The 15,000-nt window shown below is 45.4% G+C and overlaps 1 protein-coding gene across 1 annotated transcript; it reads left to right on the plus strand.

Moving 5' to 3' along the window:
• Positions 1–4,212: 4,212 nt before the first annotated feature.
• Positions 4,213–10,114, plus strand: LOC121868569. The gene is made up of 2 exons (XM_042369321.1): positions 4,213–4,263; positions 8,736–10,114. The coding sequence occupies exon 2, from the start codon at positions 8,737–8,739 to the stop codon at positions 9,910–9,912; it is 1,176 nt and encodes a 391-aa protein (XP_042225255.1). The 5' UTR covers positions 4,213–4,263; position 8,736; the 3' UTR covers positions 9,913–10,114.
• Positions 10,115–15,000: the final 4,886 nt, after the last annotated feature.

Here is a 15,000-nt window from a genome sequence, read left to right on the forward strand (position 1 = left end):
GTTTAGACCATCACGTGGCACCACTGACATGATCTTTACTGCCCGTGAACAGGGAAGCCCTGTGGTGGACCCTCAGCCGTTTTGGCTGCCCACCAAAATTCATCACCATTGTGAGGCAACTCCACGATGACATGAACGGCAGTGTCCTGCACAATGGCCCCCAGTCTGAAATCTTCCCCATCCAAACGGGGGTAAAACAAGGGGGTGTGTGTGTGTGTGTGTGTGTGTGTGTGCAAATATACACAATCTCTATTCACAGTGGTGGTATGACTGTCAACACAGCCCGAGTGAGGACGGACACACGGCAGCAGGTATGTACGGGCAACACACGCCGTACATCACCGCTGCCGACCTTCACACGGTACTGGCCAGGTAAGTGTTCATCTACCTGGGACCAACAACAGTTGTCGCCTGTTTTTGTTAGATCTCTGACTTCTAAAGAACTTCTAACTTTATTTTATTTTTTGATTTTGACTAATATTTTTTTTTAATCTTATTGCCTATATCTTAACCTCATTATTTGTTTAATACTTTCCTACCCTTAACACAATGAACAAGTAACTTCATGTCTAACTGTAATGTATAACTTGTAAAATAATTAACACAATAGAACACTGAATAATCAATGTTGATATTGCAAGCTTGTTAGTATTGTTTTGTTGTAGGGGGGAGGGGGGGGAGGGGGGGGGTAACTCTATAGACTCACTGATATAAACAATCATCCCCCATTTTTCAGGCCGGCATACAAGCTTTATCATCAACCACGTTTGCGTCAGCTTGAAATAGTATAAATTTAGTTCAGCTTTGATTGTCATGTCACAGCTCCCAGAGTCAAGGTCAGCCACGTGTCAGCAGGTTGGTGATGGCGTCAGCAAGGGGGTAGTGATGATGTCAGCAAGAGGGTAATGATGGTGTCAGCAAGAAAGTATTAATGGTGACAGCAATAGTGATGATGATGTCAGCAAGAGTATGGTAGTGCCGGGAACAGTGTCATTGGTGTTAGCAAGAGTAATAATGGTGTCAGCAAGAGTGATGATGGTGTCAGCAAGAGTGATGATGGTGTCAGCAAGAGTGATGATGGTGTCAGCAAGAGTGATGATGGTATCAGCAAGAGTGATGATGGTGTCAGCAAGAGTGATGATGGTGTCAGCAAGAGTGACGATGGTGTCAGCAAGAGTGATGATGGTGTCAGCAAGAGTGATGATGGTGTCAGCAAGAGTGATGATGGTGTCAGCAAGAGTGATGATGGTGATCAGCAAGAGTGATGATGGTGTCAGCAAGAGTGATGATGGTGTCAGCAAAAGTGATGATGGTGTCAGCAAGAGTAACGATGGTGTCAGCAAGAGTGACGATGGTGTCAGCAAGAGTGATGATGGTGTCAGCAAGAGTGATGATGGTGTCAGCAAGAGTGATGATGGTGTCAGCAAGAGTGATGATGGTGTCAGCAAGAGTGATGATGATGTCAGCAAGAGTGATGATGGTGTCAGCAAAAGTGATGATGGTGTTAGCAAGAGAATAAAGATGATGTCACCATGTGATTGATTCAGGTGTGTAGTAGAGGTATATGGCTTCAGATGTGTAATGCAGTACATCCACAACTCCCAACACACCTGAAGCTTTGTACTGCATGTTTAGGTCTCAGTTCAGGTGTAGAGTTAGGAATACACACACACACACACCTACGTCACCCCATTACGAGTTAACATCCTAAAACAATTCATCAGCATTACACTGTTATCTGCACTCAGCGTAACAAGGTAATCTGTCACAATCAAGAGCATCAGTTGTCATAACACAGGTGGGGTGGGGGGTGTGGGTGGAGGTGGTCTAAATTAGTTTTCTTAATTTTATTTTCTTCCTGCTGATTGTTGCTATTTTTTGTAGGTCTCTCTGTCACAAGATCACAGGCTACACACACACACACACACACACACACACACACACGTAGAACTCAACCAAGCGGAGATTTACTGATGCAAGAAGTGTACAAATTCACCCTCTTTCCCTCCTCCCTCCCTCTACCCACTTTAAACCTAGCTGTTTCCATACCTGTCTCGTGCACAACTAAATCCGTCATTAGAGTTTACCTGTGACGGTGGCCGGTCGACTCGTGTATGGCGGATGGCTCTTAGTGCATGATGATAGGTTAGGTTAGGTTTAGTTGTGTGTGTGTGAGTGTGTGTGTGTGTGTGTGTGTGTGTGTGTGTGTGTGTGATTTATGAATGTCGTGTATGTAGCGGTAGTTGAATGATAAAATACGTACACACACGCTCACGCTCACACACGCACATTCACACTACCTCTTACAGTTCACTGATATTCACACACACACACACACACACACACACACACACACACACAAACACCAGGATCAGGTAAACAACACAAACAAACAAAAACTACACATCACCAAACAGTTCACAAAAATACCACATTAAATATATTTTAAAAAGTCGACAAAAGTCACACAAATACACATCTATAAACAAAAGCTATTAATTAAAAAAAGAAAGACAAAACCTCCTTTATGTTTCAGATAATTTCTTGTATTATTTAAGAAAAACAAATTAAATAGATTGTTTTACTGAACGAAACAAGAACAAAACAGGAATCTTCATCACATAAACACGTCTACTTCTCGTCTTGTTTACACCATGATTGGAGCTCATGATCCCAGGAAATTAATTTGAGGACGATGACTTAACTCCTTGAGGACGATGATGAACCTCAGATGATGACTTAACTCCTTGAGGACGATGATGAACCTCAGATGATGACTTAACTCCTTGAGGACCATGACCTGACTCCTTGAGGACGATGATTTAACTCTTTGAGGACGACGATGAACCTCGGAGGACGATGACTTGATTCACCTATTAATTCATTGCTTGAATTCATCGTATTCAGGGAGTTAAATCATCGTACTCAAGGAGTTAACCATCGTATTCAAGAGGTCAAATAATTGTACTCAGGGGGTTAAATCCTCGTACTCAGGAGGTAAGTATTTTAATAATAGAATTAGTAAATAAGAAGAACATTTTCCCCCACAAAGGACCATAACACAACACGTAAAATATTATTCCAAGGTTCCAACAATGTCCTAAACGTGAACAGACACATTATATATATATTGAGTCGTCTCATATACACAACTACTGAAGATGTTAATGTATTTGTTAATTTTCTTCGTTGTATGAGAGTGTGGGACAGAGCAGGAGAAAGATGACACTTGATTGATATGTGATCTTTGAGATTAGGAATACCTCGAGTTTTTTTATGGGTGAATGTAAATACGCATCTCTTTGGTAAGAATCTGTAAATGCATAACTATTGAAATCTGCAAATAAATCCATTGTAAAAAAAATATATATCTCGATTCCGTGGACGTATGTAAATTGCTCTTCAGTAAAAAATATAAAAGTGGACGAACGTGAAATCAGAAAGAGATGTGCATGAAGCCGTGACTGTCCTTGGTGACCAGTGACACCATGACATGACCAATACCCCCCCCCCCTCCCACCACCTCTCTCCCTCCATCCAAATCGTACATCACCTCCCCCCCCTCCCTCCACCCTGTCTCTCTCACCTTCCTCCTTAACTCTCCTTCACTCAAAGTCATTCATCTCCCTCTCTCTCTCTCTCTCTCTCTCTCCTCAGTATTCCTACTTCCGTCCCAACCATCTATCTCCCCTTCCTTCCTTCCTTCCTTCCTTCCTTACTGTATACTCAGTTTTCTCTTCCTCCTCCTCCTACCATACACCCCTCCTTCCTACCATACACCCCTCCTTCCTACCATATACCCGTCCTTCCTACCATACACACCCCTCCCCTTCCTACCATACACCCCTCCTCCCCACCATACACCTCCTCCTCACCACACCTCCTTCCCACCATACACCCCTCCTTCCCCACACACCCTCCTTCCCCACACACCCCTCCTTCCCACCATACACCCCTCCTTCCTACCATACACCCCCTCCTTCCTACCATACACCCTCCTTCCTTCCATACACTACTCCCTCTTCTCTCAGAAATCCTTCACACTATCGTCCTTCACCACCCCCCTCCCTTGGTCCTCTCACTTTCCGTGATCACAAGCATATGGAAGCTTATATCTGTGACAAGTGACACTCCCCCTCCCCCCCTCTCCCTCCCTCGTTGCGTTACACTATAAATTCTCATGTAGGGAACACGTGAACCACTCCTGCTGTGCCTTCGTCAGAGTACACAGTTCAGCCTTGCTCTGCTGTGGACCATCGTAAGGTTAGTGAGTCTACCTGAACTCGGTTACCTGAGGCATACAACAGTGACAATTTACATAAAGTGTCATTTTTTCTTAATCTGCTTCGCATTATACGTGAAAAAGTGTACTACAGAAGTGATATGTTACTGTTACTTGTGATTTAAGTGATGTTTTAAAGGTGAAGGTGAGACTCTTAAGTGAAGAAATACCTGGTGACTGTATGTGCCACTACCTGGTGACTGTTTGCCCCACTACCTGGTGACTGTATGTGCCACTACCTGGTGACTGCCCCACTACCTGGTGACTGCCCCACTACCTGGTGACTGTTTGTCCCACTACCTGGTGACTGTTTGCCCCACTACCTGGTGACTGTTTGCCCCACTACCTGGTGACTGTATGTGCCACTACCTGGTGACTGTATATGCTACTACCTGGTGACTGTATGTGCCACTACCTGGTGACTGTTTGCCCCACTACCTGGACTGTATGTGCCACTACCTGGTGACTGTCTGCCCCACTAATTGGTGACTGTCTTACTACCTGGTGACTGTTTGCCCCACTACCTGTTGACTGTTTGCCCCACTACCTGGTGACTGTATGTGCCACTACCTGGTGACTGCCCCACTACCTGGTGACTGTATGTACCTGGTGACTGTTACACTGTGACTACCTGGTGACTGCCCCACTACCTGGTGACTGACTACCTGGTGACTGTCCCACTACTGGTGACCTGGTGACTGCCCCACTACCTGGTGACTGCCCCACTACCTGGTGTGCCCCACTACCTGGTGACTGCCCCTGCCCCTACCTGGTGACTGCCCCACTACCTGGTGACTGTCCCACTACCTGGTGACTGTACCTGGTGACTGCCCCACTACCTGGTGACTGTGACTGCCCCACTACCTGGTGACTGCCCCACTACCTGGTGACTGACCCCACTACCTGGTGACTGCCCCACTACCTGGTGACTGTGCCCACTACCTGGTGACTGCCCCACTACCTGGTGACTGCCCCACTACCTGGTGACTGTCCCACTACCTGGTGACTGTCCCACTACCTCCCACTACCTGGTGACTGCCCCACTACCTGCCCCACTACCTGGTGACTGCGGTGACTGCCCCACTACCTGGTGACTGGCCCCACTACCTGGTGACTGCCCCACTACCTGGTGACTGCCCCACTACCTGGTGACACTGGTGACTCCACTACCACTGCTGGTGACCTGACCACTACCACTACCTGGGTGACTTCCCACTACCTGTGTTGACTGCCCCACTACCTGGTGACTGCCCACTACCTGGTGACTGTCCCTGTGACTGCCCCACTGGTGACTGCCCCACTACCTGGTGACTGTACCTGGTGACTGCCCCACTACCTGGTGACTGCCCCACTACCTGGTGTGACCTGGCCCCACTACCTGGTGACTGTCCCACTACCTGGTGACTGCCCCACTACCTGGTGACTGCCCCACCTACCTGGTGACTGCCCCACTACCTGGTGACTGTCCCACTACCTGGTGACTGCCTGGTGACTGCCCCACTACCTGGTGACTGCCCCACTACCTGGTGACTGCCCCACTACCTGGTGACTGCCCCACTACCTGGTGACTGTCCTACACTACAGTAACACAGTGTAGGTGACCTGAGGTGATGATTGTGTTGTCTCTACTGTACAGTTATATGTTATTGAGACTTTCCTTGACTGCACAAAGACAAGGTAATATAGAGCTATATGAATAATTATAGACATAAATATACATGCATACATACAAACATACATACATACATACATACATACATACATACATACATACATACATACATACATACATACATACATACATACATACATACATGCATACATACATACATACATACATACATACATGCATGCATACATACAAACATACATACATACATACATAAATACATACATACATACATACATACATACATACATACATACATACATACATATAATTTCCTATATATCGAATTACCATCATAAATAAGCACAGTCCCCTTCACTAGTGCCTTTACAGGGGCTCGTCAGGTTTCGTGCAGTGTTCAGCGCTCTTGTTTTGTTTTCATTCAACAGAAGGAACTTGCAATAGTAAACATACTCTAGAATTAAATTAAAACATTAAAACAACTATCTCAATGTAATGATTCGTGGAATGTTTATAGGACTAGCCACGATAAACGCACTAGTGAAAGGAACTGTACAGTCGGGGTCAAAAGTCTTGAACACTTGACGGTATTTGGCATGTAAGTACCCGAAGATCTTAGGTATTAAGGAGAGTTTTATCCCATTTTGTGGTTCAGGCATAATATGTGATGACCAGTAGTGTTATTAGTGTATCCCAATCATATATGTGTAACTCACGAGTAGATGCCAGATATTGCTAAGTGTTCAAGACTTTTGACCCTAACTGTACATCAACACATTACCTTTGCAAAGTCCCCCTGACTAAAACCCACACACACACACACACACACACACACACACACACACACACACACACACACATGATGATAACATTACCCAGGAGAATAAGGTTAAATATCGTCTCAGTTACTTGAAACACTTTCACTCGTCACCTGACACTTGTGGAGGGAGACAACATACTGGGGGAGTACATCACGGTGACAGCAACAACCAGGTCAGCGGCTCGCGGCTCATCTGGGCGATAAAGTCCTCTCGGGTCAGCCCACAAAGCATAGAGAAATTGCACAGAGGGAGCGGCGCGTGATTGGACTTTATTCCCAAATGAGTTGCCGAGACGCGGGGGTTCCAATCACCGCTGTTCTAACCTGTGGAATTTCTCTTTGCAGGATGTGGCGTTTGACGGCGACGCTGCTGGTGGCTGCCCTGGCCTCAGCCTCTCCTCAGGGAGGCTACAACAACTACTTTGCGCCCGGACATGGCAATCCATTCCGTCCAGTAGGTCCAATAGGTCCAATTGGTCCAATCGGCCCAGTCAATCCAATCGGTCCATTTGGTCCTGGTCCAATCGGTCCAATTAACCCAAATGGTCCATTCGGTCCTGGTGGGTGTCCCGCTATCACCTCCGTCATGTTTGATACCCGCGTGCAGACCGCAGTTCAGGTGCAGACCGTGAACCAGGCCAACACACAGATCATCACTACCACCATCGTCAGACAACAGGTGGTGCCAACCACGGTGTTCAGGACTCGCATCCAGACACAGACACAGTTCCAGACGAGCATCATCCAGAGCACGACCTTCATCGCCAATGACAGAGTGGTGACACAGACCATCCCAGGATCGGGTCGAGTGGAGACCCGTTTTGTCACGACGACCCGCGTCGTGCCACAGGTCAGCTTCATCACCCAGACACAGTTCTTGACCCAAGCGGTGTCAGTAGAGGTCACTAAGACACAGATCCAGACCATCAACCAAGGTCAGACAAGCTTCTTTACCCGGACGATAGAACAGACGCAGTTCATTACGGTGCCAGGCAGGGATGTTGTACGCACCAGAGTCCAGACGGTCGTTCAGACGTCCATCGTGAGGCGGGAGGAGCAAGGCAACACCCGCTTCGTCACCACCACCATCTTCCAACAGCAGACACAGACGTCTTTCGTCCAGGGACAAAACGTCATCAGAACTAGCATCGTCCAGCGCCAACAGGTCATCCCCTTCACCACATTCAACACCCGCTTCGAGGACGCCTTCACCACACGCGAGCAGGTCATCACCAGCACCAACTTCATCACACAGACTCAGTTTCAGACCCAACAAAATACCCAGGAGGTCACGCAGACCCAGGTCATCACCAACACCATTTTCACCACCGTCATCCAGACCAGATTCGATCCTTTCACGCAGGTACAGACGGTGTTCCAAACCCAGTTTGTCACTCCCAACCCAGTTATCCGCTCACAGGTTCTGACCCGCACATCTGTGATTCAGCTGCCAGGTCAGGACCGCGTGGTGACCCAGCAGGTGATACAGACGCAGCAGCAGCAACAGATTGTGTTCCAGACTGTCAACAACGCTCAGCAAGTTGTAGTGACACGGACTGTGACTGGCACCTGCGGCGGCCAGACTGGAGGAGGTGGAGGTGGAGGTGGAGGAGGAGGATTCGGCTTCAGCTCTCCGTCTACACCGTTCAACTACGGCAAATAACTCGTTCATGCCAGAGAAACAAGGGACATATTGTCCACTTCGTTAAGTCTGCCAGCATGTAACTACACTTGGAGGGGCACAGTATAAAGCAGATCACATCCTTACCGGCAGTATTCATTCTACGGAATACAGACATATTATTGTAATATTAAATTCTCTTGTATTTATGTACATTAAACTTAGTACGATAATGATACATTGTTTCCCTTACTAGCCTGACCACAGAGACGAGGAGTATCAAGGGTGAGTCCTGCTACACTGTCCTCATTCACTTGTTATATTTGTTATTCTCGTCTTCCACAAACTTGGATAAGAATTTTGATGGTGTTCTCCTCTACAGGATGCGGGTGTTCTTCATATCCTTAGTGGTGGGGTGCGCGCTGGGGGCCACTGTCGAGCGGCCTCCTCGTCAGGTGTATGGCGATCGCATCGACCTACAGCCGTCTTACCTGCCACCTACCGGACCCGCCCCATGTGAGCCAGGTGTGGTGTACAGCACTCAGGTGATCTACTCCACCGTAGTGATCCCCTCCACCGTGTACAACAACAACGAGCAGGTCATCACCCAGACTGAGGTCCGCACAGAGCAAATCTTCACCACCGCCTTCTCGGAGATAGTCAGCACCCAGGTGGTGACGTCCTTCCAGTTCCAGACAGTGACTGTGACCCGCACTGATAACAACGTCCGGACAGAATTCATCACTGTGCCAGGCCAGGTCAACTTCGTCACAAGAACAAGAGAAGAAGTACGTACCCAAGTGCAGTTCCAGACACAGTTTACAACAGTGTTCCAGCAGGTGACCACAACCATCACCAGGAACGTGTTCTCAACCGTGGTGGTGCCTCAGCAGGTGATAAGCACCATCTTCCAGACACAGACGGTGACCAGAACCCAAGAACTGCCTGGCCAGACCCGCACTATAGACAGTACCCGGTTCAGCACCGTGTTTTCCACCATATTCGTGCCCGGACAGGACGCCACCCGGACAGAAACTGTTGTGAGAACAAACTTTGTCACCCGGACCATCACACAGCCAGGCCAGACCCAGGTCATCACCTCCACCCAAATCATCCCCCTCACTAGCACCGTTTTCTCCCAGATAGTGATCACCAACACCCAGACGCAGTTTGTGACGCGCACCCAGGTAAAGCAGCAGGTGACCACCGTCTTCCGCACACAGCAGGTGCCACAGTTCAACACCAGGACCGTCACCAGGACTCAGCAGGTCGTTAGTACGCAGTTTTCAACACAGCAAGTGCGTTCAACCATCTTCAGCCAACAGGTGGTGCCCACTGTGGTCAACGTGCCTGGCCAGACACAGTTCCGCACGGTGTTCCGGACTGTGCTGAGGACACAGCAGCTGCCTGGCCGGGTCAGAACCCAGTTCGTGTCCAGAATTGTGTACATCACCAACTTTGTGACCTCCACCGTATTCAACAAGCAGTTCCACACCATCACGGCCACCCGCACCAAACAACCATACTGCAACACAGGCTACAACTACTATGGACATTAGGAAGATGAGTCGTCGTCGAGTACCATGTTCATAACTGACACATTCATGTAAATAGTTAGTTGTATGGATACCTGCCAGCAAGAAGCTTTATACTGTGCCCCGTGTTAGTGCAAGCTGCAGGTGCAACTATCACACCGATGAGTCTGTATGAACGTAATGCCGCCTGCAATATTGTCTTTGTATTTAAATTATAACATAATCACAATAGTTTCACTTCACGTCCTAATAACTACATACATGACAACCTTCTGTACTGTCTTATACACACTCTATAAGAACCTGTACTTACACAATCACTCCCGTAATTAAAATAACCTGTAATATAACTTCGATATATTCTTAATATAATAACCTAATTCTTAAGATATATTTATATACATTTATTGTTTAAATGCACCTAACCTGCCGCCATTTTGACCCCCCAAACAACAACAAAGCATTTACCACTTTCATCAACTCTTATTTTATCCACGAGAGACGAAAATAAATCAGACAAAACGAAAATAAATAACAATAAAACTACATTAAAATATTGGTCTTGAATACACAGTGGGACAGGTGAGGTCCTTAAGGTAATGTCGACAGGTGTGGACGACTGAGCCTCCCACCAGCTGATCGGTGTAAGAAGTTGACCATGATGTTACTTGTACTATAGTTTTCTCTTAGTTATTAGAAGAGAGAGAGAGAGAGAGAGAGAGAGAGAGAGAGAGAGAGAGAAAGAGAGAGAGAGAGAGAGAGAGAGAAAGAGAGAGAGAGAAAGAGAGAGAGAGGAGAAAGAGAGCGGGAGAGGGAGAGAGAGAGAGAGAGAGAGAGAGAGAGAGAGAGAGAGAGAGAGAGAGAGAGAGAGAGAGAGAGTAGGTGAGAGAGAGAAAGAGAGGAGTGGAGAAAGAGAGGGGAGGAGAGAGAGAGAGAGAGAGAGAGAGAGAGAGAGAGAGAGAGAGAGAGAGAGAGAGAGAGAGAGAGATAAACAACCTTCATGTTATTGCCTATTTTTCACCCACATTCCTCATTGACTTCCACCTAACCACAATCAACCGACTACCTATCCTTCAACCAATGACCATCCATCCCTACCTATCCTTCAACCAATGACCTTCCATCCCTACCTATCCTTCAACCAATGACCTTCCATCCCTACCTATCCTTCAACCAATGAGCTTCCATCCCTACCTATCCTTCAACCAATGACCTTCCCTCCCTACCTATCCTTCAACCAATGACCTTCCATCCCTACCTATCCTTCAACCAATGACCTTCCATCCCTACCTATCCTTCAACCAATGAGCTTCCCATCCCTACCTATCCTTCCAACCAATGACCTTCCCTCCCCACCTATCCTTCAACCAATGACCTTCCATCCCTACCTATCCTTCAACCAATGAGCTTCCATCCCTACCTATCCTTCAACCAATGACCTTCCCTCCCTACCTACCTATCCTTCAACCAATGACCTTCCATCCCTACCTATCCTTCAACCAATGACCTTCCATCCCTACCTATCCTTCAACCAATGACCTTCCATCCCTACCTATCCTTCAACCAATGACCTTCCATCTTCTCTGTCTCTCTCTCATCTTGTATCTCTCACCTCTTACCTTACCCATCGTATATGTTTCTCATTCCCTATCCTTTACCGTTTATGGCTACTCTCTCTCTCTATTTATCTAACTATAAACAAATTTTCTAAACAGCTACAAATATATATAAGGAAATTCTCAAAACAAATGAACAATGAAAGTGTAAATAGAAAACATCACGATAAACAGGAAGATAACAAAAAATAATAATAAAAACAGTAAATGTGACAACAAGGAATAACAAGAAAACAAAGAAATAATTGATAAAACAGTAGTAAACAAGGAGTGGTTTGTTGTTTGTAAGGAACAGTGGTAATAATAGGGCTGTTAAGGTATAAATCGAGCTGTTAAGGTACAAAACGGGCTGTTAGGGTAAAAAATCAGGCTGTTATGGCATAAATCGGGTCGTCAGGTTATAAATCTTGCTGTTAGGGTGAAAAATCGGGCTGTTTGTAGAAAAGGGGAGTAATAATCGGGATGTGAACATAAACCTTGGAGTGTCAGAGTTAAAATCGGGTTGTTAGGACGAAAAATCGGACTGTGCGGATATAAATGGTGTAAGAGTGAACATTAGGCTGTCAGAGTGGAAGCGGGTTGTCAGGTGAAAATCGGATTGTGAGTAAAAACTGAGCTGTCAGAGTGAAAATCGGACTGTCAGGGTGGAAATCGCACTGTTAGAGTAAAAATCGGAATTTCAGTGGAAATCAGGTTGTCAGGTGAAAATCGGACTCTCGGAGTGAAAATCGGACTGCTATAGTAAAAATCGGAAAGTTAGTGGAAATCGGGTTGTCAGAGTAAAAATCGGACTGTAAGAATGAAAATCTGACTATTAGGTAAAATCGGGCTAATATAATGAATGATTGGACTATTGAAACGCGAATTAAAAAAAGGTAAATAAATACGTGAAAATCAGATAATTAAAGTAATTATATAAAAAAAATACGAAAATTGAAAAAGGAAATAAAGTAATAAAAAAGGGACAATGGTTTATTTCTTTAAAGACAATGGTTTAACTTTTTAAGGGGGTTGGTTTATTATACCTTATGAGGAAGTTGGTTTAACTATCCATCAAGAATTTTAACACATGTAGAAACGTGTGTGTGTGTGTGTGTGTGTGTGTGTGTGTGTGTGTGTGTGTGTGTGTGTGTGTGTGTGTGTGTGTGTTTAGAAAGATACACTCATACACGGATGAAGTATACAAGAAACACCACAAAGAAATACACTGCCATAAACCATAAACCATAGAAATAAACCAATTATATGTTTAATTAGTGTAGCTTAAAGATTATACCGATCACATGAAGATTAACCCCCCCAGTTTATTTCACCTATTGACAAAACATCCTAATGCTATTTGTCGAGGTTAGGTTAGGTTAGGTTAGGTTAGGTTAGGTTAGGTTAGATTAGGTTAGGTTAGGTTAGGTTAGGTTAAGATAGATTAGGTTACGATGGTTAATCTGACAAGGGGGGGGGGGGCGTCTAATCTCCCCATAATTCATCAAATTCTTCTCAGTTTTCTTTAGGTTGAGACTGAAAACTATATACAGTAGTCCTTAACCCGTTTTCTATGTAACCTCCCAGACTGTGTCCGTTTTCTGTGATAGTTACTTCTCATGCCTGTTGTCACGTTATAGTCAGTTACTTCTCATGCCTGTTGTCACGTTATAGTCAGTTACTTCTCATGCCAGTTGTCACGTTATAGTCAGTTACTTCTCATGCCTGTTGTCACGTTATAGTCAGTTACTTCTCATGCCTGTTGTCACGTTATAGTCAGTTACTTCTCATGCCAGTTGTCATGTTGTAGTCCAGCAGTCCTTCATTGTCAAGTCCTGCCTTATCTGCTCAATTTTCTTTCGGGCAGTTTCTCATTCCAATAATAGCATTCTTCAATTACCCATTTTCTGGTGAGGTTCCCGTTTTCTATGAGTACTTTCTAATTCACATTTGATATAATTAGTTCCTATTTTCTCTGTCTATACTCTAGGTCCATTTTCTTTGACTTCCTTAACTTCCCATTTTCTTTGACTTCCTTAACTTCCCATTTTCTTTGACTTCCTTAACTTCCCATTTTCTTTGACTTCCTTAACTTCCCATTTTCTTTAACTCCCATTTGGTTCCCATTTTCTTTTGACTTTCTTCACTTCCCATTTTCTGTTGCTCATTTCCATTTTAACATTCACCTATTCCCATCTTCATTATCTCTCATTCCCATTTTCTCTGACTACCTTTCGTTCCCATTTTCTCAGACAACACTGAGGGGTGATGAAAGGTAACGGGTTAAGTGTGCTCTCAGCTGCGTCTGTCATCTTAGCGTAGATAATTTATATGTTAGCAGGAAGCTGTGGAGATGAGAGTGGCGGCGGGAGCACTAGTGTGAACCAGAGAGAGAGAGACAGAGAGAGAGAGAGAGAGAGAGAGAATAACAAAGAGAAATCAGTTGTCTTCTTCTTCTCGCCTTCTTCCTTCACCTCCTCCTCCTCCTCCTCCTCCTCCTCCTCCTCCCTCCTCCTCCTCCTCCTCTTCCTGCGATCAAATTCAAATTTATTTCCGGCCTCAGCTAACAGAACCATCATCATCTTTACACACACACACACACACACACGGTCTACTAAGTGTTATAATCAGCAAGGCGTGACAGCTGACGGTATACATATATACAGTATAGTGTATATCAAGACTTCCCACAAAGTAAAGCCTAACAGGTGGTGTGTGTGTGTGAGTATGTAAACCTTACACATAACTCATAACATAACCAAACTATTATTAGGTTAGGTTAGGTTAGGTTATTAATACAGCTATACATTTATACAAGTTTATATTATGATTATATACATATTCGAGCCTATAAAAATTATCAGTATCCTATTTCTCCCTATTTAGCATATTAACCCAATATATTAGTCTTACTTAACATATCATTGACAGGAAATTTTAATACGAGACACGCAATACCACCTCTGACCTCACACACCTGTCATTAACCACAGGTGTGTGTCATTACCTGCCGCAGCCTACCATTCACGACCCATCTGTGCGTTGGTGAGAAAAATATACCCTTGTCAAGCTATCATTTGTCTTGCCTGTACATGGGTCCGTGTCTTAACAGAGCCCCCCCACCTCTTCCTCTCCCCCCCTCATTCCTTCTTTCCTTCCTTCCTTCGTCTCCTCACACCCCTCCTCCTTCCCTTCTTTCTTCCCTCCTCCTTCCTTCCTCCCCCAACTCCACCTTCTCTTCCTCATTCCTCCATTTCCTCCTCCTTTCCCATCCTCTTTCCCTATTACCTTCCACCATCACTCCCTCACTCCCATTCCTCCTCCCATCTTTTCTTCACTTTCTAACTCCCCATTCCCGTCTCCCCCTCCCTCACCCCTTCCCCCTCCCCCTCATTACCAAAACACCATCACGTTGTTAGTACCCTCACACTCGACCTCTCAAGTGTCACTTATTGCATAATGTTATAGACTGTATCATTTATTTGCAATAGTTCAAAGGGTGAGGATGGTAGGTGGG

This window comes from Homarus americanus, unplaced genomic scaffold (assembly GCF_018991925.1).
Source record: "Homarus americanus isolate GMGI-L3 unplaced genomic scaffold, GMGI_Hamer_2.0 scaffold59495, whole genome shotgun sequence".
Taxonomy (NCBI): domain Eukaryota; kingdom Metazoa; phylum Arthropoda; class Malacostraca; order Decapoda; family Nephropidae; genus Homarus; species Homarus americanus.

Bases quoted from the DNA above. Each gene is read 5' to 3' on its own strand.
- LOC121868569 (XM_042369321.1), top strand. From the start codon at position 8,737: ATGCGGGTGTTCTTCATATCCTTAGTGGTGGGGTGCGCGCTGGGGGCC.